At 55.0% G+C, this 27,840-nt stretch overlaps 1 protein-coding gene across 1 annotated transcript; it reads right to left on the reverse strand.

The window, feature by feature from the left end:
* PXDC1 (PX domain containing 1) lies at positions 1 to 27,780 on the reverse strand. Its single transcript, XM_037519190.2, has 5 exons — positions 27,514 to 27,780; positions 17,199 to 17,290; positions 16,321 to 16,438; positions 9,809 to 9,920; positions 1 to 7,556 (listed from the first exon to the last, which is right to left on the reverse strand). Exons 1-5 carry the CDS (start codon positions 27,767 to 27,769, stop codon positions 7,439 to 7,441), a joined length of 696 nt encoding a protein of 231 aa, XP_037375087.1. The 5' UTR covers positions 27,770 to 27,780; the 3' UTR covers positions 1 to 7,438.
* Positions 27,781 to 27,840: the final 60 nt, after the last annotated feature.

A 27,840-nucleotide genomic window follows, 5' to 3' on the forward strand; every position in this document is an offset into this window, starting at 1 on the left:
GTCGGGGTATTGTAAATAAGCAGCGCGGCAGCGGCTGTCGCCCACGCACGGAAGCACAGATGTGCGCCTGGGGTGAGAAGCGGCACAGGGATGCTCACCTGGGAGACTGCAGCGCCCACGACATCGGGAGTCTGCTTGTGCGTCCGAATAGTGATGAGCAAAAGCTGGTACATTCAAAATCAGCGACCCTCACCCTTTTCCTCCATCCCTCCTATTTCTCTCTGTCCTGTTCAGTGAGCAGATTTTTCAGGTACATCAGAATTATCCACGAAAACGTAAGAAAGCCCCACTGTAGTGACAGGAAGGCACAGGGTAGGATCTTTATGATCCAGTCAGAAGGGTAAAGGAGAGTCCCAGAGCCCTGGGTGGCTTTTTCAGGCTTTTACTGAGCTTTTTACAAGGCGGTGGGTGGGGGTGGGGTGTGTGTGTGTGCGCGCGCGCACGCGTGTGTGCGTGTGCGTGTGTGTGTGTGTGTGTGTGTGTGGAGGCTGGCAGGCCTCCCAACCCTGATGAATCTTCATTCTTTCTGGGCTCTCTGGAGTTCTCTCGTGTCTCTGCTTCTCTGCTGGTTCTGTTCTCGTTCTCTCGTTCTGCTCCTCTTTCTCTTGGTTCTGCTGGCATCCCATGCCGCTGCCCTTAAAAGCCCAGTCTCAGCCCAGATGTGCCCACCTAAGCATGCCCACACCCTACTCCAGGTGCCTGCCATCAGGCATGCATGTAGGACCGCAGGGACCCATCACTAATGCTAATAGCAGGAGGGGAGAAAATCCTGATTCTTTTTCACTTAGCCTACACCTACTCAACCCAATGATCCAGCCAGCTCAGGCTGCAGATGGGAGGGCAGTGTCTGCGCCTGCCTCCCAAACCAGACATCACTCCTGTGACCCCCCCCCCTTTTATTTTCTGGCTTCCTTCTGAAACCAGTTGCAGATATGCAAACTGCAATCATCCTAGTCCTTCTCCATGTATTTAAACTATAACTGTGTTTATGATTACGAAAGGTTGCTGTAGCTTTAAGGGAACAGATATAAATTGTTTTAGGTCCAACTCTATTATGAATTGCCCCAAAAGGAGATGTGGCAGAATGTTACAGAACAAATGGGCTTTCTGCCTGACACCATGAACCCGGCAATGATGCTGGTGTTTTGAGCAGAGAAAGCTTAATTGCTAATTGATCTGCTAGGAGATAAGTTGAACTCTACCTCCCCAATTAAGAAAGAAATGAGGTTTTATAGGTTTGGGAGGCAGGATTGAGAAGGAAGGAGTTACATTTTATTGATTGCAAAGTGGGTTTGGACAAGGAAATGTGGATTTAGCTGAAGTTCACATGCAAGGTAGCTGCCCAGGTTGGGGGGATGGAGGTATCGGGGTACAAAGGAGATCAATCATCCCATGCCCATCTGGGTTCTCCTAGGCTGGCAAAATAACTGAAGAAGCATCAAACAGATTGAAAAGATGAAAAAAGCCAAAAGTTAGTTAAGAGAGACCCAGCTTGACGGAGTAACTTGATGGCTTCAGACACCATCTGGAATAACTCCGCTAAGACAGAAGGACTTGAGGGAAGTGGGAGAGGTCAGTTGGGGTACCTGTGATATTTTCAGTGGTAATTAATCTAATTAATCCCTTTTTCCAATTTCCATATCCCCGGAGCGCGCTTTAAATCATTATTCGACTTTTCCCGCTCACAGACTTCAGAGCTTACTGATTTCTGGTCAGTTGTTTCTATTGTAAATAAATACGCGGTCAGCACTAAGGTGTCTGGGCATCTGCCTGAGGTTGTTGAACATGACTATGCCAGAGGAGACTGTTCCTCGTTACTATCAGGCAGACCTGAAGCAGCCTCTAGCTTGTGGCATTCCCCATCTCCTTACCCCACCCCCAAAACACACAGGAGCAAATAACAGAAATGCTAATACTCTGCCCAGAAGTCTAATACAATTAATTCTAAGAAATGACACGCCTCCCATCAGCCAGGCCCTGGAGTCATTCACACTTTTCAATTAGAAGCAAACTTATCAGGTTGGAGCAGATCACCTATTTCTGAAGTGCTTCAAGACACATTATTATTAACCACCAATCTAGATCATACAGACTCCAGAGGAATCCATTTAGGTATTGTCTTCAAAGTGTCTGTTGTCTTTGTTTGGTATTTGCAAAAATATTAGAAGGATACAGGAGAAAATAATCCATGTTTGGAGGGATGGGACGGGGACACAATAGGACCGACACTTTCTATGGAAAAACCTTTTAAATCATTTTGATTTTTGGGCCATGGGACTATTAACCAGCAGGGCCTGGTGGGGGTGATGCTCAGTGAAACAAGCAGAGAAAGACAAATACCAGATGATTTCACTCACAGGTGGAATATAGAGAAATAAAACAAAGAAACAGATAAAATCAAACCAAAATAAACTAAAAATATGGCTGCAAAATCGAGGCTACTAGAGGGAGAAGGAGAGGTGGAAAATCAATGAGGGAGGTTGGGAGGGCAAAGATCTAGGGTGAAAGACCGAGGGGGCCTTGGTGGTGGGGGTGAGCCTGAGGGGTGAGCCTGTTCCCCTAAATCGTATACTGTGTTGTAAATCAATGTTAACTGAAAAATTGCATTAACCTAAAAAAATCATCTAAGAAAAAGTAAATTTTCATCCTTATAGGCCCTTGCACTGTTGGGAGTTCCCTGCATGGGACACACAGAATTGCCACATGGTTTTCTCCATGTCCACAGCAGAGGAGAAAGTCAGATCCTCATAGCCAGAGAATTCACAGGTCAGCAGTGTGAGCACCAGATCTTTTAGGCTCTGTAACTGATGTGCTAATGTTTTCAGGCCTTGCAGACTCTGGAGGGCCTGCCCCTCCCGGGACAGCCAACCCTGGCCAGAATGAACTATTTTACTTTGATATGCAAACCAAACAATGGGGCCACCCCACTTGCCCTTTCTCTGTGGGGCTCTCATACTCAGGCCACAGTCCTGAGCCCCAATCAGCCAGGGCCAAGTACCCGGCACCCAGGCACGCCTCTGCACCCCGGAGCCCACTGAAGTTATTCCAAGTAGTTAATATTAACCCCACTCATCCTGCCTCGCCTGTTTGCTTTCTAGAAACTATGATAAAGGCTCTTGTCTCCAGGCTCCCAGCCCTCTGTTTCCCAATTGGCCTTGGGGCTGCCCTCAGTGGCCATAGTGGGCCTCCAGCCCCCAGATCCATGACTAGTCTCTTCAGTGACACTTGTCTCCTGATCATCAATGAGCTCAGTCATACCTGAAGCTCTCATCACCTGCACCTACACCCCAGTTCTTCTATGCAAAAATAAATAAATAAAATCTTTTTTAAAAAGTCACCCAAGGGCCTCCCTTGGTGGCGCAGGCGGTTGAGCGCAGTGCTGTGAAGCTGTCCACAGCCTCTGCAGCCCCAGTTCAATCCCGACCGGCTGGGAGATACCCACATGGCGCGGCAGACCTCTCCTGTCTCGCCTGCTGCTCCCCTCAGCAGCGTATTTCAGTCAATCTGCCTGTTCTGTTGCCCACTCTGTCTCTGGTAAATCCTCTCACCCCCTGCACTTCTGGCCTGTACCCCAGGTATTGTATGCATAAATAAATCTTTAAAAAAAATCACCCAAATAATATTAAAATCTACATTTTACAACACCATGAGGCTGAGTAGCGGTCTGGTCTGCAGCAGGTGCCATACACAGCCAGATGGGACTGGAATTTCAGTTGCAATAAAAATGCATGTAATTAAAGAGAATGTTAGCTCATGACTGGGGTCCCCCAAATTTTCACTCTCCAAGGGGTCTGACCATCTGTGCACATAAAGACAAAGGAGAGTCTTAGTATGAAAGGCCCTTTAATAGAATGATTGTGCAGAGAGAGAGAAAAGAAAGGATAATAATTTCCCAGTGAAACACCCAAGGTCACTCATCCCCTCGTGGGTAAGTGCCAGCAAGAAGGGGTTGGCCTGAAGTCATCCACTGAGGCCCAAGAGCCTGCGCCCCAAGTCTAAGGCAATTTCTGGTGGGGACCCATGGGGAAGGGACAGGAGGAGCCAGGCAAGTGTGGAAGGAAAAGAGCCAAATCAAAACACAAGTTGAGATAAAGGCTGTCTGTGGTGCACACAGTAGGGCACACAGGTTCACTGTAGATTCAGGCAGACGGACAGGAATTGTGGATCCTCAGGTGGATCCTTAGGCCTTTAATGCTGCATCAGGGACGCAGGCACAGGCAGTCCAGCAGGCAGGGAGGCAGCAGGCAGGGAGGCAGGGGGCTGGGGACAGGGAGCAACTGAACCTCACAGCCCCCACGATCTCTACGCTCTCCCCCTGGCTTCCCTTCACTCTCTCGTAATAATCTCTCACGCCAGGTGTCCATACTGATAGGTGTGCAAGCCCCGTGCCCTCCAGCTTCTCGGCCCTGTGGCCATAATCACAGGTGTGCAAGCCATGCTCATGCTCCCAAGAGACTTTTTGCAATAACACAACGTCACGAGTGGGTAATGACACCCAGGAGGAAAATAAAACTGCTGGTGGCGGCCAAAGTGGCCCACGCGCTTTGGAGGAGAAACAAAGCCTGAACTATTCCATTTTCCCACACTGCCCTCCCCCATGTCTCTTCCAAGCATCTCCTGCAGGTCTTCCAAATCCCTGGTGCAAGCCCAAAGCCGGAAGCAAGCGTGCCTTCTCCATGCATCTGCCTGGGCCCACCCACCTCCTGAGTTACAGAGCCTTGCCTGGCCACGCAGCTCCTCCCATAGCTAAGTGGGGCGGGAACCCCCCAGCTCCCCTAACAAGGATGCCCTTTTAACTGAGGACCAGGAAGTTTCTGTCTGCAGCTGGAGGAGTGGCCCAGGTTAGCACAGATGTGGCGGTTGCCAGCCCCGCTGCATGCGTCTCTACTGACGAGTGTTACATCGTGGGAAGTGTGTGTTTATTAATGCGCTCCCGGCCTGCTCAGGTACCCAGCAGTTTGTGCTTGTCTGCTGTCCCCCAGCTAGGCCAAGTGCCGCCAGCATGTCAATTCTGCCGGCATCCTCTGAGGCCTCCTGCACGCCCCTTCCAAGGAGCCTCCTACCAGAATTCCAGCACCTAGTTACCAACCCGAGAGGGGATGATTCCTCCTCTGCATAGCGTCTGCCAAGGGCTCCTTTCAAATAGGAAACATAGGTGGCTGAAATCATTTGATTTGCAAAAAAAAAAAAGATTATTTTTAATTTGTTTTAACGTACTTTGCAGGAGCTTAAATACCCTAACACACAGGGATCCCGGCAGCAGCCCTCAGACAACTGTCAGTAATAGAGTCTCTGGGCCACAGCTGCCAAGGGGTCTCCTGGTGACCAGAGGGGCATGAGGGACCTGCCACCAAGGAAATAAGGACAGTGTGAGGTTATTCTAGAACAGTCTCTAGAGAAATGTATGGGCACGAGTGTGAACTTCATGCAGGAACCTGAATCCTGGGGTTGATTCTCTGAACTGAGGGCTTAGAGGCTATAAATTCCTGACTCTTTTACTTGGTTGTTTCTGATTGGTGTTTTTTCCAACACCTCAAAATTAGGATATTTCACATAACAAGTTGGTTTCTAGCTTCTAAGGAAAAACCAGGAGATCTAGCATAGTGGCCCACATTATCAAGTGAAGCAACCAACTAAACTGAGCCATTCTCCTTACATAGTGCATGAGTGTGCCAGTATGCCACAGTTCCCACCACTCCATATTGTCTTCATAGAGTCAGACTGAGTGTTAGTAACCACTTGTCACCATACTTAAAGAAATGTTTATCTGTGCATATGGTTCTTTCAAATGTGGGAATATGAAGACTATCAGACTTTTCCAGAAAAAAAATGGAGGCCATAGATATATCCAAACATCTGTTCCCTACTTTACAGATTTCATTGTGCAACCAGTGGGGGCTTAGGGAGCCAACCTTGAGCTCTGTCCAAGTAAGCAGATGAGCTCAGGGAGCTGTGTCACAGTGACCTGACAGCTGGGAGAAGTGCCTCCTCGGGACAGGGATACAACAAAGAAAACCTACGGATGAACAACAGAGACTTGGAAAGTAATTAACTGAATGCGGTTGTAGATTCTAACCCTAACTGCTAGACCAGTGTCCCTATTCTTGTGCAAACTGAAGACAACTGGTCAACCCCCATCAGCCACCCGATTGCCTATCTGAAAGCAGGATGCATTGACCTGGACACAGCTGGAAGGCACAAGGGACTTGCAAACTCCACAAAGTCCCATTTGCTGTGCATCTGGGTCCCAGGAGAGGTTTCCTGGGCTGTCAAGGAGGAAAACAGAGAAGCAGCAGCCCCAAACAAAACCAGCTGCTCACTCCTTTTTCGGTTTGGATCCCTGCGGTGGGAACATGAGACACCTCCTAAATAGCAAGGAGACAAGCAGCCCCACAACAGTCTGAGGGGCAGGCACTAGGGAGCCTCGCTCTTACATGCAAACACCTTAAAGAGATAGAGTAATCGATTTTATTTCATTAAAATAGATTAAAAACAGACTATGTAAAAGAATTAGGATTCTCAATAATTTACTATTATTTACATTAGCAAAAGTTGGTCGTTAGTAGACACTGTGGAGGAGGCAGGCACACAGCACCCAGAGCCTCCCCACTGCAAAAGGGGTGGGGGCACCCAGGGCCTGCCTCTTGATGCCTGTGCATTAACAAGGCAGCCACATCCCGGGCGCTGGGGGCACAGGGCGGCCGGCTCTGCTGCCCACACCGCAGGGCTGAGGCTTCTCTCTCCAGGAGCGTCATTAACCCCCAGTGGCCGCTCCCAGAAGCTAATTCTCCTCCTTCACAATCACCCCCTTTGACTGACACAAAGCCCCGAGTTTCCGGAGAGAACATGAAAAACAGAAATAGAAGCCACACACCCTGGTTCCCAGGGACATCCTGGGTGACTTAATATCCCTGGCACTTGGTGACTCAGCAAAATCTCATGTGGAATGTTCTGTGTGCTTGTCGAGTGAGGGAGTGGGGGAGTGAGGGGGAGCCAGGCCACCCAGGCCGCTGTACCGGGAGGAAGGCGCCTCCCCAGGAAGCAGTAACAGCGGGGAAGAACCCAGGCCAGGCCCCGAGGCCCCCCGGCAGCAGCAAGATGGTCCCGCAGGCACTTGGTTGTGGGGAGTGAGTCCCGGGAATGAAGAAACAGGCTGGTGGTGTGCAAGGGAGAGGAGACCCCTCGGTCAGCTCCTGTGACCCGACTCCTGATGCTGGAGACTTGGGGGCCAGGCCTGACCACCGCCACCCCTGCTGCTCACCTGGCAGGACCCCCAGGCCTCGCAGTGCAGGCGGCTGGCTGGGGGCTAGGGGCGATCCACACGGGTCACAGCCGCCCCACTGGACCCGGGCCTGGGCTGTGGCGTGGTCATCGAAGCCAGCGCAGTGGACAGCGGCAGAGCCAGCAGCCACCGCCGCAGAGGCGGCCCGATGGAGTCTCAGTCCAAAATATCTGTCTCGAAGGGGACCAGGTGGTAGTAGGACAGGTTGGTGACGTAGGCCGCGGGGTCGTCTCCGTCCTCCAGCTCTGAGGCGAACTCGCCGCCGTTCTCAAACCTGCAATGGGAGCGGAGGGAGGTGAGGGTGGCTCAGGGGCCCCCAACCAGCGGGTGCCAGGGAGGGAAGGGCAGCGGGTCCCTTGGAGGGAGGAGCTCAGGGATCAACAGCAAAGGCCAGGAAAGCCTCTGCCTGCCCTCTTGGCAATGCCTGTCGGGAAGGACGGGAAGGGGCAGGACTACAAACTAACCGGGGACCCCAGACCCTGCCATGAATAAGGCCCCAGCTCTGGCTTGCACCGGGGCCTCTCTAGTGGTCACCAGCAGTGACGGCGGCGGACACGGTGGGCCTGTTCAGAGCAACACTCGACCCAGCAGCTGTTCTGTCACAGCCAGTAACAGTGGGGTTGGGGGCGTCCTCAGGGCAGGAGCCCACCCCACGCTGGGCCCCTCAGACCAACCCAGGCGCTCAGGTCAGGGGCTCACTCGCCCCTGAGGCCGTGCACGTGCACGCGTGACCAAGGAGTGCAGGGAGCAGCAGGGGCGCGGGGCCAGCACGGCCCATGGTGGGGTTTTAAGGGGGAGGACGGCCAAGAGAGAAGTTTTAAAAAGGCCCTACAAAGAAAGATGCGCGTGAAGGACATCCCCGGGGAGGGCCACACAGCTGCTGCCTCTACATTTTCCTTAGTCTAAGAGTCCAAAGGAGGGCAGGTTGTGTTGGGGGTTGGGGGGGCAGCAGGCAGGGAAGAGTGGGCAGGGTGTGGGGAGGTGGGCGGGGCAGGCATGAGGGTGGGGTGGGGGGCGGGGCCGGGGGGGCGGGGCTGGCAAGGCTGGCTTGGGCACAGGTTGTCACAGGAGAGGAGAGGGGCCTCCTGGTCCACCCCACACAGTGTGTCCCTGCCTCGATTCCCTACCCTGGAAGGTGGCACTAGCAAAACTCAGTTCTACCTGGGAAGCTTTGGCACGACTTGCCTGACCAAACTACACAGGACCCAGCATCCGACTTGGCTGTCCAGCTAGGAGCCGCCTGGGGGTGTGGAGAATTGGAACCCAGTATCAACATCCCCGGGGCAGATTCTCCCTGACTTCCAACAATCAGCTCTAGGGAGACACTTCCCTCGGGGTGCAGATGCATGTAAACAGCCAAGGAGGAGGGGACAGACAGGCCACAACAGTGAGGGTGAGTGTGGAGAGGTGAGTGTCCGTGCCCTGACCCAGCCCCCATAGCTGGACACTGCGCGGAAAGATCCAGCTGTGAGCGCGTGCAGCCCTCAGGGCACCTGTCCCAGAGCCAGTCTGAGGTCCGGGTCTGCCCAACACCTCTGTTCCCAACCCACAGGGACAGAGCAGGGGCTCACCTTGCTCTGCCATGAATTCCTAGGAACCTGCAGACACAATCCAGCCCCGGCCAACCAGAGCCAGGTGGCCCTGTGACTCACCCCCACCTGGGCAGGCACACTTGGGCCTGGGTACTGACTGGTACCCACCCTCCGCCGGGACAGGTGGGGACTGGGTCCAGGGCATGTGTCCCAGGCAGGCCCTGAGGCATCGACTATCCAGCCTTGGGACCAAACAGTCCCCCTGAGTGCCACCAAGGACAGCCACAGCCTGAACCCCTGAGTTACTCAAAGGTCAACTGTCCGTAACCTCCTGTCCCCAACATCACTGCACACAGGTTACAACAGACTGCTCCTGAGAGACGAGGCCCTGCTGCCCCAGGTCAGGCTCACAGGGACACTGGCAAGTCCCAGCATGGACTTTCCCCTGAGTGGGCTCCTAAGCTGCACAGAAGCTGAGACTGGAAGGTGTCTGGGGTGGGGGCAGTGGGGTGTTTGTCCCTGGTCCAGCCCACCAACTCAGCTGCACCCATGTGCCAAGACATCCCCGGGCCAGAGGCTAAGATCCTTTGCTCAGCCTTCCTGGGGTCACAGAAGTTCTCTCTTGCTTTCTTTCCCTGTTGGCCAGGCGTCCTGTCCTGGAGCAGGGGCCATGCATTCATGATGTCCCTGCAAAGCCCAGGCCAGCTGGGGGCCCGTTCCCACCCAGGTTTGCTCTTTTTCTCCGCAGTGAACTTATTCCCAGTTGAACTCATTCCCCTCAGCAGGCCCTCCTGGGTCACAGGAATGTTGCTCCCACCAGGTTTCTGAACCAGGGTCTCAGTGTCCTCTAGAAAATGTGAACACTTTAAATAAGCACCCAAATGTGGCCGGGACAGCTCGGCATTCTGGCCACAGGCCTACAGAGGTCCATGGGGTCGCCAAGCCCTGACCCCAACACCCTTCCAGCAAATGATATTCAAATCCGAGTACTTACAAGTGCTCCGTAGGGTCCACGCCTGGGTGCTGGTCTTTTCCATTTGGTAAACTGTGGTCGATGACGATGGTTTCTGTATTTGCTAAACAAAACCCATTGGACCTCATGATTTCTGAAAATGAAAGCAGTAAGATAAATGCTCAGGAGGGGTCAGGTTATACCAACTTCCTACATTCCCTTCTACCTATTGTCCCCGCTTCAGTGAACTCTGCACCCTACTCTGCACCCTGCAGGCCCCTTCTGGGGCCCTGCCGTGCAGATCAGGGGCCCGCACAACCTCCTCAAGAGTCACCTGCCCACACTGTGCCAGCTGGGCTCCCCTCTCCTGAGGGGACTCCCTGTTGGTCCGAGCTCCCTCCCCATCGGCTTTCCCCTGGGCTTACAGGTGAGGTGAACAGGCTACCGTGTGGCAGTCTGGCACCCTGAGGTTGTCCAAGCCTGTCATACTCTGCCCCAGGGCTTGCCTGGGTTCCCAGATCTTTCTAAGCTCTCTCCTGGTCTTACGCAGGAGGATCTAGCACCCTTGGGTGATGGGAAGTCAAATGAGATCAGTGTGCATTTCAACCAAATGGGGGATTTCACTTTTCTATTGTACATAATTCTGTATGTAAATTGATATTTTACCAACAAGCACAAATCTTGGTGATTTAGAAAAATCAAGAAAGAAGATGATTATGTACATTGAACTTGGTTGCACGGTGTCACTCTGGAGGGTGGTGGCCTGGGGTTCACCCAACAAGGGGTGCAGGGGTGATCTTGAGTCTCAGCTTCCCCAGCTGGGAAAATGTCCAGTCTGTCTGTCTTCGACGATCTTGAGGGTCCTACCATCGTCCAGATTCCATCATGTCACCGGCTCCACGTGCACAGGCATAGCCAGTGGGTTTTGATTCACGTCTAATACCTGCTGTAGATTTTATTTCTATTCCCGAGGGCTCTGTCTCTGTCACGTCCCTCCAGGAGGTGATCTCCAAGAAGAGACATGGAACTGCTGCCTATCCCGGCCCTCTCCTGTGAGGCTGGTTCACCCACAGCTGGCTGGGCTCTGTATTAAGGCCCTGGGGTGTCCTCTCAAATCAGACCCTTTCGTTACCTCATCTTAAAAAAAAAAAAAAAAACACTTAACATCTTTCACAATCCCCTGGTGCTCCCCCAGTCAAAGGCTTCTTGCCATTCCGGACCTAACGCCCATGAACACGCCGCTTGAAATAGCTTCCTCCTTCGCCACACTCACAGGAATATCCCTGGGCCCACAGGCTCCAGGCATGTGAGGTCTTGTTGTCTGGAGCTTGTTCTCTCCTTCTTGCATGTTACCATAATTTAGGTTATTTTATTCCCATGTATGGATTTGCTTTTCTCATGCGAAATCGTCGCTTCCTGTTTATGTTTCATCTTCCAAGGCATTTGGTTCTCAGTTCTTTGATTTTTTTTTTCCCATCTAAAGAGAATTAGCAAAACTACACAAAAAGGAAGAAAGAAAATGAGGTTTCCTCCTCACCTCCATGGGATTAAAATGACCGTCATTCAGATTTGCCAAGCAACGGCTAAAATTTCCACTTGACTTTGCGAAGAAGCGAGAGCCCATGTTGGACTCTGGCCATGTCAGCCTGTTACTCACAGGCCCCAGAACCCCAGTCAGCCCCATTGCCAGTGTCTCCCACGCCCACCCGGCCTCCCTGCGGGAGCCTACAAGTCTTTTTTTTTTTTTTTAAAGATTTTTATTTATTTATACAAGCACTGGGTATAGTCAGAAGCGCAGGAGGGTGAGAGAATTCACCAGAGCCAGAGCGGGGAGCAGAGCAGGCAGAAGGACCAAAGTACACTGCTGAGGGGAGCAGCGGGCGGCAGGAGAGGTCTGCGCACCATGCAGGACCCTCTTCCAGTGGCCGGGGAGCAGCCGGGGATCGAACCGTCGCTGCAGAGGCTGCGGGCAGCTTCGCAACCCAGCGCTCAACCGCTGCGCCACCAGGGAGGCCCAAGGGAGCCTACAAATCTTAAGAATAAACATCAAAGACCAACAAAAAGTTGGTGTTTGAACCTCCAGGGTCAAGTATATCCTAGGTCCTGAAGGTCAAGAAGTTAACCGAAGTCAGAATGAGCATTTGACTAACTCTTCACAAGGAAGATTCAGGTGCCCTCACCCCTCAATTTAAAATACATGGATGGGGACTCCCTTGTAGCACAAGGGGTGAAGTCGCAGCACTGTGAAGGTACCGCAGATACTGCAGCACGAGTTCGATCCCTAGCCAGGGAGCAATCCACATGGCGCAGCAGACCTCTCCTGTCTTGCCTGCTGCTCCCCTCAGCAGTGTATTTAAGTATTTAAGTAGATCTGCCTGTTCTGCTCCCCACTGTCTCTGGTGAATCCTCTCTATGCATAAATAAATAAATCTTTTTAAAAAAATAAAATAAAATGCATGGCCACAGAGAACCACTCTGGTCCTTGGCTTTTATTGACTCTGACTCAGATCTGTCGCTAGATGCACAAAAAGCTTCAAAGCAACTTCAGGGCAGCCTCCTGACAGCCCACCTCTTCTCCCACACCTCTCTGATCAGGGACCAGGGTAGGTGAGTCTGCTGGCAATGTAAAATGTAGATTTCCGTTTCTGGAAAAAGGAATCTTTGGCAGCCCCCCAGATGGATCTGTAATAGGTCATTCCCTAAGTGCCTGGCAAAGAGGCCGCTAAGCACGGAAATGTGATTTAATCCTTGGCAGGACCAGTGGGACCCTCAGGAACCCACATCTGCTCCTTAGGTCAGGGAGCAGGCCACCTGCGGCTCATCGGGAAAATAGAAATTACAATTTCTGTTTGAGCAAATGAGGTCTGTAAAGAGTCTGACAAATTCTGGGAGCTCAAAAGAGAGTTGTTTTACTACTACTGTGTGTCATGTGAATAAAAAAGAGCCTCAGTATCACATGTGACACCCATCTTCACACACACCTTAAGTGTAAGTTTCTTCAAAGTCAGTTTAGTCCCTGTCGCAAAAACCACTGGCCAATTTAACGGCCCAGTGACATACATGGCCGAGTCCACGGGAGACTCTGTGTTCAAGCTACCTTGTGGCCTGAGGGTCCTGCTTTGCCATTTTTTGTTTTGAGCAAATTGTAAAATGACAAGAGAGTCACCAAAATAACATAATCGTGTCACCATCCTCACCAGCTCCTCCTTCCGCCTCACAGCACCCCAGGGCGCTAGATAGCCAGACCCGGCCTGGAGGCAGGGAAGAACTCTGAAGACTGGGAGACCTTGCAAACCCCAGAGCAGTAAGCCAGGCTCCAGGACCCCGCCCCAGGCTGACAGACACAGGGCTCAGTCTACCCCACCTTCAGCCCATGGGGGGTAGACAGAAGTCCACCCTACCTTCAGCCCTGGTGGACAGAGGCCCCCCCCACGGGGGGTGGACAGCTGCCCTGGGTAGCAGCCTGGACCATGAGGGAAGGGGGTTTCTGCCGGTTTTCTGCACAGTCACTACCTTTGTAGCTGATCGACATTATCTCAGGGAAGATGCACTGAGACTGGAATTCTGCTTCCCCCTAAATGTGCACCCACTCACCTCAGCATTGAGGGGTGGTTCCTCCTGCAAAGATTCCCACGGGGGGGGGCCTCCCAAGGCCAAGGGATTAAATCTCAACACTATGAAGCTATCCTCAGCCACTGCAGCATGGGTTCGATTCCTGGCCAGGGAGCTACCCACATGGCGCAGCAGACCTCTCCTGTCTCGCCCGCTGCTCCCCTCAGCAGTGTATTTCAGTCAATCTGCCTGTTCTGCTCCCCACTCTGTCTCTGGTGAATCCTCTTAGCCCCCGCATCTCTGGCCTGCACCCCAGCTCTTGTATGTGTAAATAAATCTTTTTTTAAAAAAAAGATTCCCACTGGGGTGTCTGCCTAACGAGGTTGTTCTGTTTTGTCAGCTGCATGTGCTAGTAAGGCCCACATTCCTCCAGGTCAGAAGCTCAGATTCCCTTTTTCTGCAGACAGTGATTCTCAGCCCTACATGCACAACGTAGCCCTCCTGCTTTGGAATCCTCTCCCGCACACTTCCAGTGCCCAGCCTCAGGGAACAAAACCAGAATGAAGCCTTCTTATTAACTGGCCAGTTGGATTTACCCCATAAAATGGAAATTAGGCTGGAGATTGCACAGATGCCTAATTAATGAAAAACCATATTATAATCCAATTCCCCCAACCCTGAATGACCAGATCTTGTGGCTGAAATCCATTTGTCCAAGTAGCCAGGTCAACTACCTCTTAGGCTGCACAGACACAGCCAGGGTATGGGAATATTTTATTTTCTTAGACTTTTCAAGCACTTATATTAAGCTGGGGGGAGGGCTGTTTAAGGTTGCTTGGGCCCCAGCATCTGCAAAGAGGCCAGGCCATTTCCCCATGTCCTGGCCCCCAGCCCAGCAGGGTGGGGTGCGCATACCAACGGGCGCCTGGCGCCACCTGGTGGAGGCCCCAGCCACTAGAACTCCTCAGTCTGCAAGAGGCCATGATGGGGCCTGGAAGTGGCATGGAGGGGTCAGGCTGAGAGGGGAGCTGACCATGTGACCCCAGCAGGGTGAGGACCAGCTACTCCCGGAGCAAAGATGGGATGTTCCAGATGACAAAGCTTCCAAGGGGCAGCCCCGGACCTGGGCCTGGCCAGGCACAGCAGACACACCTCCCGGAGAGAATCTTTGCTCTGGATGGCTAGGACAGGCGTCCCCTGCCAGCCAGCTCATGCAGGGGTGCCTTCGTCCTGAGGCTTGAGGCTTTCAGACACAGACGTGTGACAGATGTTTACGAACCCACTGTCACCAGGGTCCTGCTGCAGCTGTGACACAATGTTCTGGGCTGCTGCTCTACCCACAGCCATGTCCCTGGGCTGAGTGTGACACCACTCCACCACCCCCAAATGATTGGGGTCCTAGCTTACACAGGGCCAAGATGCCGGCCTTTCAAGGTCTGGGCGCTGGGCCTTGGGCCACACATGCAAGGCCCTCATACATCCATGAGCTAGAACCTCGTCCTCGGTCCCCAAAGAACGGCACAGCAAGTCAGTCAGGCCTTGGGACTTTGCAGTTTCCCTGCACACATGGCTGTGCATTTACCCACGTCACAGAAAACACAGGGCAGGGGCAGGGAGTGTGACAGGCTGTGCTCAGGAGTTACTCAGTCAGAAGCATTGCTCTCAAAACAGAGACACTCAGGCCTGAGGAGCCCAGGCTTGCCAGGGTCCAGGTGGCAGCAGGCAAAGCCCAGCAGGAGCAACAGTGGGAGGACCGAGTCCTCTCCCAGCCCCAGAGACTCGGGCTCATGGACAGCCAACAGGGGCAGGGTCTCTGATTTTCACTCTTCTTCATAGAGGGTTCTGGTGCCAGGCGCCAGCGCAGAGGGCATTCAGAACCTCCTCGCTCTCCTTTCCAGAACACACAGGAAGCTATCTTGGGTGGGAATCGCCAGTGGGTGGCCTGAGGCCCAGTCTGCTCACCTTTTCCACTCCAGGTTCCAGAACGTGCCCCTCTGCCAGCATGCAATTAGGAATCTCCCCCAGGACATGCTCACACCAGTCACATCAGTCGCCACCCTGTTTGTCAATCCTCTGCCTCCACGTCACTGTGGCTACGTTTCTTCCTAGGAGGTGGCTGTGGGCTCAGGCGCCGTCCCTGCTGGCCTCCTTCTGAGTCCCCTCCACCTTCTCCACCGCACTCCTCCGCGCCCCTCGGGCCCCCTCGCCACTCAGAAAAGCAACACGGAGAGAATCCCTGCTTCCCTCCCCTTACAACCAAGATGTCCTGCAAACTCTCATCTGCGTTATCTCCTCTTGAAACAGCCTTCCTGACATCCCCCCAACACCCTGCCTCCCCCCCACACACCTGTTGGGCCTGACCAGAAAGCCCCTGAGGCCCAGACCCAGACAAGGTGGCTTCTGGTCTCCCGGGAATCCCGTGCTCCCGAGACGGAGCTCTGCTCCTCAGCAGCCATGCCCAGGGCAGCACCGCAGCCAGCACACAGCGGCCCAGACCCTGGAAGCAGGGGCATCAGGGGCCCCTTCCTTTCCCTCTGGCCACAGTGAGCCCGGGCCTCGCTTCTCAGCACACCTTGCGGCTGGAATCTGCCTGTTCATGTGAGGAGAGGGCTCCAAGGTCAAAGCCAACGGGGCCTAACTAGGTGCCCCCCTCGCCCTGGCCACCCTAAAGCCAGGCACCCCCTGAGGGTGAGGCCTCTCATTCAGCAGGCGAGGCTGCAGATTCGGGGGCTGCTTCCAAATGCCTCCTCTCTTAAGCGAGGTCCAGCGTTTGCGCCAAATAACTCATTGGTGAAGCAGGAAGAGTGGAAATTGCAGGTGGGCACGTGATAACCGGGGGTTGCCTGCACCCACTAATGTCGCCGCTCTGCTGGGTGTCTTTCTGAGACTGAGGGCAGGAGGTGTGTCCAGTCACTTGGTCAAGGAGCCACAGTGTTTCTGGAACCCACGGCATCCACAAGGGCGCCCCCCACCCCCAACCCCTGCCACACAGATGCTCTTACCTGAGATTTTGACAGGACTCTGGAAGCTGGGTTGGATTTTATGGACATTATCATTTCTTAACACCTGGTCCAGGGGAGACCTTTCGAAGAAGGTGAGCACAACCTCCGACCTGGAATACTGGGAAGGAAGCTTCATCACAAAGGGGACCCTTCCCGCCAGGTGGCCCCCGGCCCCACTCAGCTCTGGGGGGGCCTTTGTCACTTTCACCAACCTGTCCCACACAGATTCTGAAGAAGGCAAGAGCTATTTCAAGCGAAGACAGTTTACTGGGGGTCACACAGCAGGGGAGAGCCAGCTGCTGCCCTGAGCCTCACTCCTGGGTGAGAGGGGCAGGAGGTCCTGTTTTATGGGGTTGATCACCAGGGCGGAGAGCGAGGCTGGGGACCACCTGGCCTTGGAAGTTGTCCAGCGGGGTCTCAGGACCTTTACACACCCACAGGTGCTTTCCCTGGGCTCACGCCTGCTCCCCCGCCATCATGGAACACATCCCACTGACCCCACTTCCAGCAGGGACCACATTCTGGGGTCCAGGCCTGCAGACGTGGCCCCTGCTGTTCCTGAACTACTCCTTCTTAGTCCTGAGAGTTAGGGTGTCCACTGAGCTCAAGCCCAGGTCCTCACTCCCCCAACACAAAATGCAAACTTCACACAAAATGCACACCCCAGGTGGGGGTGCCCACACCCCTGGGCCCCCACAGCCCTGCTCTAAATGCCCATCAGCAAGACCCTAGACTTCTGAGCGGAGGCAAGAAAGCAAGACCACTCAGCACCGCTCAGAGCCTCCCTGACCCCCACTTCTACTTCTCAGAGGGAGGAGGACAGAGGACAGAGGCACCCCCTCCCCAGGGTGGGGGGCCCAGGAGGCATCGGCACATACCTTGCAGGGCAGGCTGATGATGGTCTTCAGCAGCTTCTCCACCTCGTTGAGCCTGACCTCGATGTCGCGGGCGTCCTTTATGTCCACCAGCCCTGGAGTCAGACAGAAAGGCCTGCGTCAGGAACACAGCCCGGGAAGGGCCCCTGGTGTGGACAAGGATCAGTCCCACGGGGAGGCCAGACCCCATCCCGAAAGCCCAGCTCTAAACTTCATTCACCTTTCAGGGGCTCAAGGGACCATGTGCCTGCATGCAGGGGCGACACTGGAGTGTCCCCCCAAGAAGCAGCCGATGCCACACACAGACCATCAAAGACCCAGGGGCCAGCCAGGGGCTCCCTAGACACCCACACGGGGCGAGCTCTGCCGAGACCACCCACCAGATGTGACAGAGCTGACACCAACGGCCCCGACCACAGGGCCCCAACACAGCCCCCCCAGTTCAGACCAGTTACTTAAATGCTGGGTTTGGGAGGGAAAAGCCGATTTTTAACCAAAGTGGGTGTGACTCCTTGCACTGTCCCAGAAGCTGAGTGTGTGTCAGATATAGTTACCAGAAGTCTCAAGGGCTGTTTAAAAATGCAGTGGTTTTACTTTTTAAATACGACAGTTTGCACAGAGACTCGGGGTGTGTTTCTGTCTCCCCGGGAGCAGAACACAAGTCTTCCCGATCCAGTTTCTACACGCCGGCTTCTCGGGGATGGGGATGTGAGACCCACCGACAGAGGGTTGCTCCCACCCCTCCCGTGACCCCGATGACTCCATGTGCTCCAACCAAACCCCAGAGACCACCAATCCCCCGCAGCTGAAGGGAGTCCCAAGCTACTCCCAGTCACCCCATCTAAGTCACCCCGACATTCTGGTTCCCTTTGTTCTACCGGAGAAGGTGTTGGTTGTTGACAGCTCGCCACCGAGTCTACATAAACAATGCAAGTCATTTCCTAAACTACATGATTAAAATTAATCATGTCCTGTCCCCAGGACAGGTGGCCCAGAGAAACCAGGGGTGCCCCCTCCCCAACATAGGCGAGCACAGGCCCCAAGCCTGGGCTGCAGGGGGTACCTGCACCATGGCAGCTGGAGCCAAGGCGAGAGGGCATCCCCACTTCTAGAGCCCAGGCCAGAAGTCCCCGGCCTCTGTCTACACAGCCAGTACTCACGCCCCAGAGAAGAGGAGGGGGCTGCCATCTCCCCTTTTCCTCGGGCTGCCTGGCCCTCACCACAGCGCTCTGCGTGTTGGGGAAGCGAGGAGTAGGAAAGTAAACAAGGGGCCAGATCCCCAGCATGCCTCCTCCCCAGCCCTAAATTCCTTGCTTAGAATTTCAAATAAGTACAGACACACACACAGACACACACACACACCACACAAAGACAGATACAGATACACAGACGTACACACACAAACCACAGACACAGAGACACACAGACACATACACGCAGAGACACAGAGACAGACACACACACACACCGCCTTTTGTACCAAAACATTTTGATTTCTTACTTGTTAGGGTTCAGTCCACAGAGAAAAGGAAAACCAACTCAAAATCTCCCAAATCACTGTTTTTAAAGATGGGACAATTCTATAAATCATTCCCACAAGTGCTTCAAATCTTGATGGCAAATGAAGATATTATAATAAATATATTTCAACTCTGACTCCAGTTAGAACATCAGTTTTAAAACTGGCCGCTGTGGTGACACATGTGTCTGTTCTGTAGGTACAAGTGGTAGGAAAATTAGCCTCTCGTGTTGTTGGTGCCTACATGACACCATTACACTAATACCCATTTTATAGGATGTAAAGTCAAATGTAACAATTTAAAATGAGCATAGAAGTTTATCCTTCTCAGATCTTTACAGTAGCAGCGTATTTGTGGTCACATCTTTGACTTAGTGACTGGTCAGCTCTGGCTGACCTTCCAACCTCCCCAGTAACATCCAGTCGGATAAATGCCCTCTGCTCTATCTGATCTAGGCGAGGCGTAGCCAATAAAACACAGGACAGCTGGTTACATTTGAATTCCAGATCAACAATGAACAATGCAACAGAAGGACAGACAGACTAGAAAGTTGTTCTTTGTTGATCTGAAATGCAGACTTAACTTGGGGTCGTGTATTTATCTAGCAACTTTACCTTCTTTCTGGTTTGTCTTCCAGAAAAACTTGGCCAGGCCTCGGGAAGCCGCACCTCCCCTCAGTGCACACACTGGCACAGTGTGACCCTGCCCCTTCCCCCACAGGCCCAGCCACCCAGACACAACCCCCGAGCCAGGTGCCCCTGCAGGAAAACCCCACTTGCCCTCAAAGCTGCGGCATCTGCTCGGGAAGCCTTCAACACACAGGCAATGGGGTTGGGGGTGTGCCTGCAGGCTCCAGAGGACTCCATCCCGACCCCCGCAGACTCCCCATGCTGCACCTGCCAACCCTCACTCAGGGGTCTCCCCAGGTCTGATGCACTTGAGGGCAGGGGTGCAGGGTGCAGTTCAGCCCACTGTCACCAGCAGTAGGCGCAGCTCGCTGGCAGAGCCAAGGCGGGACGGGAGCACAGTGGTGGGTGTTCCCCACTCCCCAGGCTATGGCTCAGCTCCCGCTGCCCACGACTGTGTGGACCTGGCCAGCCAGCCAGGCCCAGGCCTCAGCTCTCAGGAGAGGGCTGCCTCCTGCAAAGTCAGGCCCCCTAAACTGTCACACTCTCCTGGCTTAAGGTTATTTGAGGAAGAATGAGGACTGTTGCTTCCTTCTTCCATTTCTGTGTTCCAGAAAGAGAAGCGCCATCAGGGCTGCCGGGTGCCAGTCACCCTGGGATGGAGCCATCCACCGGGTTGCCAGGAGCACGCAGGCTCTCCAGGAGGGGCTGTAAAAGGCCAGGTTGGAAGTGATGGCTTCAGTTGAACCCTGGCACCCGCCTAACAGCAGGAGGATGGGGCTGGCTGGGAGCTCAGCCGCCCGCCCAGAGGCCCCAACTCCCAAATCAGGGCCCCAAACCACAGCCAAGTGGCCTCCACAGCCCGACCCCCTTGAAACACCAGCCCTCAGTTTCCCTCTCCTGGCCCTGGACAGCACCATCACACCAAAGGTATGCAAAATGGAAGGAAAACATTAGAAATACCTCCCCCCAAATTGTCCACCTTAGGGGTTCCTGCCTTTAGGTTTCTCGCCCTCACTGAGGATGGGGGCCTGAAATAGCTGCTGGCAACACCCCACATTAATTTGACGCTGAAGGGTGAGCCGAACCCGCCAGCGTCCATGTCACATGCTGACCGATTGGCTGTCGTGTTCCTCTGGCCTGTCATGGTCGGTGGAACTTTCCCAGGCTCCAGCTGTTTACAGTGAGGAGTGATTTTAAACTATTTTCCCCAAAACTTTGCTCCAATGCAGTAATTTAGGATTAGCTAAAGCTTAGTCTCTATATTCCAAACACTGTTGACAGAATGAGACTTCTGTGGGTATCTTCTTGGCTTGTTTTGGCTCTGTGAGGTCGTCGTGATAAAAAGTGCAGGTGGGTTGGGCCTCCCCTGGTGGCGCAGCGGTTGAGCACTGGGCTGCGAAGCTGCCTGCAGCCTCTGCGGCGCCGGTTCGATCCCTGGCCGCGGGCGAGGGTCCCACATGGCGCAACAGACCTCTCCTGCCGCGTCCACTGCTCCCCTCAGCAGTGTATTTCGTCACTCTGCCTGTTCTGTTCCCCACTCTGGCTCTGGTGAATTCTCTCACCCTCCTGTGCTTCTGACTGTACCCAGTGCTTGTATAAATAAATAAATAAATAAAGTTTAAAAAAAAAAAACATGTTGTTAAAAAAAATTTAAAAAAAAAAAAAAAAAAAAAGTGCAGGTGGGTTAAGTGCATTTGCCCAAGTTGAGCAGAAAAACCTGCAACAGGTACCCCTTTGTAATGAGGCTGTCGTTCCTGGCCTTGCCAACAGGGGGCGCGAGCACCCTGCGACGCGGCCTGGTTCATCTCCGCCTGGGGTGGAGTGAGAGGGGGGCGCATTTAAGTTCTATCAGAAGCTGACTGACTTCGCTTGCCCCCTGGAAACGGTCCTAATTTCTGACATAGTCACTAACGTAACCTCAGTTTTTAAAATTTCACACTCTACAATTTGTGAGGATTTTTTATCCAGATTCAACCCAAACAGTTAAGACTTAGAAACCAAAAGAGTGACAATCCCCTAGGATATAAATTTCAGTGTGCCAATCTTACTTAGTTTTGGGGGCTGCCTAGAGCACCGGGGTGCCCTCTCTTTTAAATCTAGAGTAGCCTGCAAAACTGAGAACACAAAAGGTATTTCTGTTGGTTTCAGGATTCGTTTCTTTATCCAAATGTGAACACCTGATTTATTCTTGGAACCCAAAGTGGACATTCCAGTATCAGTGCAAAGATCATCAGTGATGCAACATCAACAAGCCTGTTTCCTAATCTGGGGAATGTGGGTCCAAAGTCCCACTTTTTTAGTGAATGGAGGCTCCAGGCTAAGCCCCTTTGGTGTCTGTCCCCAGGCTGAGCCCCTCTGGCGCCTGTCCCCAGGCTGAGCCCCTCTGGTGCCCAACCCCAGCTTCCTCACAGAAAGACCGAGAGGTCTGATCTAACTCAAGGTCTGATCCACTGGTACCCAGTTTTATAAATCAGAAGAGGGGTGGGTGAGAAGGAAGGCTGTTCCTTTGGAAGCGCAAAGGAGAATCTTTTCCCAATGAACACCCGTCTCTGGCCCAGTAGAACCCTCACGAAACTTTCTGTGAAGTGAACTTACAAATTACAACATGGGGCCTCCCTGGTGGCCCTGGGGTTAAGCATCGCCCCTGTGGCCTGCATTCTAAGTCACACATCAGCAAAGGGCCATGAAGATGCCTCCTCTCACAGTGGACAGGCAGGCCCGTGTCCGCTGCAGCACCTGCGGCTACGTCCACCTCTGAACTCCATAGAAGGCGGGTGGGGCCAGGCTGGAGGCACCAGTTTGGAAAGTGACAATCCAGCAAGTGGGAAGTGGGTGTGTCTGCCTGCGGCTGTGAGGCCGGCTGAGAGCAGGCCCCTTGCCTGCACCCGTCCCTCCCACCAAGGACAGGCACTCTGGGGGCTTGTCAGGCCTTGTCAGTAACCAAAGGGACCAGTGGAGGCCGACTGTCACCCAGGCCAGTGAAAGTGAACAAAACACCTACGAGAGGCAGAGCCAGCCAGCCGCTAGACACCGGCGCAGAGGAGCCCGAGGCCCGGGTGTCTGTTGTTACCCTGTGGGCAATGGGTGTGGGGTTCCCAACTCACTACCCGCCTCTCCTCTCTCCCATGCCCAGCCCAGACAGAGCTTCCCGCTCAGCTTCCAGGTGCCCCTTAACTCACCTGTCGGGCCTCCCCCATCTGGGTGGTTCCTAAGCAGATACATCTTTTGCCTTTTGAGAAAATCAACAGGCAGCAGAGAAACCAACTCCTGTGGCAAAGGGGGGGGGGATGGAAGGGGCCATGTCCTCAAGATGCTGCCGGTGGTTCAGGGCGCTGCTGATCCCGACCCAGAACCTGCTCTCCTCTTGGAAACTCAGCAGGGAGTAACCCGGACCCACAACAGGCCGTCTGCCAACTGTGCATGTTTCTGCGGGTCCTGCTCCAGCTGAGAGCTTCTCAGGGCCCCTCGGACCCCAACCGGGCCCCACAACCACTTACGGAGAAAGGAGAGACCCCAGAGCACTGGACGGGAAATCAGAGGAAGCCGGGGTGGCAGCTTCCCACCCAGAGGGCAGAGGGACTGGGACATGCACCCCAGCCTGGAGAATAATGGATGGAAGAGATTCCAAAATAGGTCTGAGTAAGAAAGACCCCAAATCCCCTGAGAAGTGAGAACTGTCCGTGTTGGTTGGAAGGAGTGGATGCCCTGAAGTGAAGCTGGGGGGAGGCGGTGTCCTCCAAACCCTCCCTCCCTGGTGACTGTGGCACCCCAAGACCCTGCTCAGCTGTGCAGGACCTGGGTGGTCTCTGCTCTTCCAGTCACTTCCACTGGAGTGAACCTAGAGCGCCAGGGGAGGTGACCCCTCTTTGTCTGCAGGAGACAAGTGAGCGGGCTCAGCCTGAGGACGGGGTGTATCCATGGGGCCGCCAGGCGGTGGATATCTGGAGAGCGTTTCTGCGCCCAGGCCCTCTGGTGACACCCTGGGGGCTCACCCTGTCCATCCTCAGGTCTGCAAGCGCAGAGATGTCCCCCACTAAAGGGGAGCACGCCTGAGGGCTCCGCGCCACACAGGCCCTTGGATGGGCCAAAACACCACATTCAAGGCCGGCCCCACCCAGCCGGGCTCGGGGTCCCGTCTCAGGGAAGGCGCTAGACACCGGCCCAAAGGCCCCCCAGGCCCAAAGCCCGGTGCGTGGCTGCCACCCTCTACCCCCACATCTGGTCTCTGTCAGCCCCGTGGCGTTCTTCTCTCCAGACACCTCCCGGCCGGACGCCCCTCACACCTGCTCTGCCTCCCTGCCATACCTGGGCCTGCGCCTCTCCCGCCGCCCCATCCTCCTCAGCGCAGCAGCCAGCACTGAGTCAGATTCCGCTCCCCTCTGCAACAGCCCCTGTCTCTGAGCACCCCCCAACCTGACGGTCAGCTGAGCCCTCCCCACCGCCCAGTCTTCCCCGCTACCCTCCACCTCCTTCCTGCCACTCCAGCCACAAGACCCCGGACACACACCCACCAGGCACGCGGGCCTGGGGCCTGCGCACTGCTCATCCCTCTGCCTCGGTGCTTTTCCCGGGCACCCACAGAGTATCCCCATCCCCCCTCGGACCTCTACTCCACCCGGTCTGACAGCTGCCCCCCCAAGCCGCCCCTCTCCCTGCTCACTAGTTTTCCTTTGAAGATTTCTCACTAATATATTTTATACTTGTCTTGCTTATTATGGAATTTCTCCAAACCAGAATATAAGGTAAGGGCAAGGATTTGTCTGTTTAAATCGCTGCTGAGTCCCTAACAGCTAGAATAATGCCCGGTGCCTGGTAGGCACTCAGCAGTCACCCGCTAGGTGGATGAGTGCATGAATAGACAGGTGGGTGGATGGGTGGGTGGATACATGGGTGGAAACCAAACTGTTGATGTCACAGTCATCAAAACTCAGCTGCCTGGTTACTTTGTAGGGTCTGCTGCTGTAGGGGTGACGCAGGTGGCTCAGACTTCACAAGGCCTGAAATAGATGCTACAAAAAAGGACCAGATGAGTCCACAAGCCTCCAGACACCCCAAGGGGAAATTTTGCACATTTGGGTTTTAAAGTATAAACCTTCCGAGGAATAAAAGTAAGAGGCACAGGACCACGGCCACCATCTGATCAGGAATATGCCTCAGCCATGAGAAATATTTCATGGCAGAGGTTGACATTAAAGACTGGGTCCCACTAGGGTCACCATATACAGGAAGAAAAGGGTGAACACCTTGGTGACCCCGAGAGAAGATCCACAGCAGGCAGCTGCCTCCTGGCCTGGGTGGAGCACCGGAAGGAAGAGGCTGTATCAGACCCAGGTGAAGGAGAAGTGAGGGCAGAGGGCAGGCTCCCGAGCAGAAGCACAGGTGAGGGGAGCAGGACTTGTGCTGAGGCCCGAACCCCCAACAGAAGCCGGGAAGGGGCGTTCGTGAGCCCAAGCCTCCCACACCAGGCTGAGGTCTCGATGTCTCTGCTCAGGTGTCACCGTGAAACACCACAGCCACCAAGCACGACACCAGGTGTGTGCAAGAGGCACAAGAGGCCTTCTTGCCTGGTAAACCATCTGTCTCCCCAAGGCAACACTCGAGGGGCCAGAAAAAGGGCTGTATCCCCTGCATGCAGATTCAAGAATTCGAAAGCGGGCCCGGCTGTGCCTTCTGAGGGAGTTCAGGCCACATTTACAGGAGCCCCAGTCTGCTCAGAAGCCCAATTTACCCCAAAAGCCTGGTCATGCATCACCTGCCCAGAAATAGTTCCCCACATTTAATCCAAAGGACTCAGATGGCAAATGGCAGAGAAACCTGGTGTTTCCTCCAAACACACATCTGGGTGCCCATTGTGTTGACAGTTTGTGTATCCAAATAATCTTATGCAAATAACCACATGGAAATAAGGTGGGATCTCTTTTTCCTGTGACTGGGATGTATTTTACTTCACAATTTCCCTGAACTTAACAGGATCTAAGGAAGGAAAAGAGTTTGAGCTGGGATTGTACGGGGATGCTCGGGAGGTGCTGGGGGACCGGGTTCTCTTCCTCACAGAGAATTGAGGGCTTGCTCAGGAGATTCGGGTCACCCTCCTGTCCCAGGCCTGGACCTTCATGCCCTTCGAGGGGTGCTGAGCCAGCCCCGCAGGAGGTGCCGCAGGACGGGGCTGCAGCTGAGCCAGCAACTGAAGCCCTGCCCATCCTGGAACCCATCCCACCCCCCCACACACACACCCATAGAACCACATGCAATCCCTATTTGGGATTTTTTTCCCTATTTAGATGCAGGCATGCCTCACTTTGTTGCACCCCAGGGAGTGTGTTTTTGACACAAGTGAGGTTTGCAGCACCCCGGGATGAGCAACCTGACGGGAGCAGTGTTCCAGCAAACAGCAGGGGCTCCCCTTGTGTCTGTCTCATGAAGGTCTGTGCAGAGTTTTGATAAGCCACAGCCTCATTAAATGTGACTCTTATATGCACTGGGAAGACAAAAACTTCACAGGATGCTCTTGGCAGCAATATCCATTTACTTGGGGGTCTGTGCCCCACTTAGCAGGGGCTCTCCTGTCCCTCCCGTCTGTTCTCTGTGGTAATCGTCATCTACCAGCCCAGCACAACTCCCCGGAGCACAGAAGGACAGAGCCGGGTGTGTGCAGGGGTGGAGATTCCAACCCACCTCCCTTCTGCCCCAGGCTCTGTGGTTCTCTGCCCTGTCCAGAAGTGCCAAAGCCACACCCTCCTCCCCCACCTCCTGCCAGAACCAGCTGATGCTGAGGGGACAAACCTGCTTACTGTGGCCAGATGCCCCAACACACACTGGACCCTCCCCAAACCAGGTAGGCAACAGGCAGCAGTCAGACAGTCAGATGGGGAGCCGGGTTCCACCCAGCCTGCGGGGCCCCTCACTCACCACCTGACCGGACCGCAGTGAGTTCTGGGGGGCAGAGCGGAGGGCAGGGGCCTGGGTGCTGTTCCAGAAAGGACTTAAGTCTTCACAGAAACTGCTGTCCTTCAGCTAAGCTTTCCTGATTTGGGATTTGGGCTTCATTTGTTACATTAAAAAGGCCATCAGTACACAGCCAAAGGGCAACCCCAAGGAAACCCGCAGCCATGCTTGACATCACGCTAACCTATTTCCAGACTCCACTAAAGGGCAGCTCCGGAGGAAGGGATGCCTGGGATGCCTGGGCCGCACACCCTCGCACCTGGGGCCTCCCAGCTCGCTGGCTGTGCGAGCCTTTCGGAAGAGTGTGTCGGCCAGAGGATGCGTCAGGAGCAGCCAGCTGGTTGCGCTACTGCACACACACTGCGGGGCAGGGGCTGTGGCTGTCAGGGGGGAAGAGGCCACCTCAGCCCCTGAGGCAGACTGGTAGCCTAGGAGACCCTCCAGCAAACCCCCCCCCCAAAGGTGCCCCCAGGGCTCCAAGTTCCTTAGAGAAGTGCAGAAAGAGAGGCTTCTGGGGGAAGGGTCCCCACTCTCAGAGCCGCAGGTGGTCACCTGCTGGGGAGAGGGGGCAGCTCAGGAGCCCCACTTCCCAAGCCTTCTGTCTCCGCCTCGGTCTGCCAGCCTCCTCCTCCTGCCTCTTGCAGGCTCAGAAGGAAACTCGAGACCCCCTAGGCAGGACCCGCCACGAAGCCAAGGAGGCCGCTGCAGCTCATCAAGGCCGAAGCGCACCCACCCTGGGGTGGGAACCCGGCTGCACTGCGAGGCCCCCGCCTGCAGAGCAACGCCAGGCCCCGCGCAGCCCCGAGCGCTCAGGCTGCGGTCTCGGCGTGGCCAGGAGGCGCTGCCCGGTCCAGGGGAGGACCCCAGTGCGCACCCCAGGGGGACCCTGTTGCTCACCCTTCCCTAGGGGCTCCCCAACCCCTCCAGCGGGCGGGGCGGGGCCGGGCGGGGGTCCCGGCTCTCCCGAGGCTGGTGAGGGAGTGAGGGAGGCGGCCCGGCCGGTCGCTGACGCGCCCTGTGCCATCGGCCTCCGTCCAGGGGCGGCCCCTCGTCCTCGCCCACGGCGCCCGGGGCGCCCCTCCTCTGCGGGCGGCCGGTCCCAGCGTCCTCGCCCCGCCATCGCGGTCGGAGTAACTTCCCCTTCCCGGCGCTGCGCTGCAAAACAACTCGCGACCGTGTCCCCCCCGGGTCCCCCCCAGCCCCCCACGCCGAGTCCCCCCAAACCTTGCCGCAGCGGCACGCGCGCCAGCTCGGGCCGGTCCTCGGGGAAGGCGTCGCGGAGGCGCCGCCACAGGCGGCCGAGGTCGGCGAGGCTGCGGTGCAGGTAGAGCACGCTGCGGTCCGACCACTCGGTGCGGATCTCGAAGAACTCCTCCTCGTCGCCGCGCCGGCTGACCACCAGCCGCCGGACGCCGTTCACCCAGCAGCCGCGCACGAACATGTTCACGAGCGACGTGCCCTCAAACACCGCCGAGGCCATGCCGGGGGCCGCGCATGCCCCCGCCGCGCAGGGGCCCGGCCGGGGCCCCCGGGGGTGGCGCGCGTCCCTCC

The sequence above is a fragment of the Talpa occidentalis genome, unplaced genomic scaffold (assembly GCF_014898055.3).
Source record: "Talpa occidentalis isolate TD23 unplaced genomic scaffold, MPIMG_talOcc4v2.1 talOcc4.2, whole genome shotgun sequence".
Taxonomy (NCBI): Eukaryota; Metazoa; Chordata; class Mammalia; order Eulipotyphla; family Talpidae; genus Talpa; species Talpa occidentalis.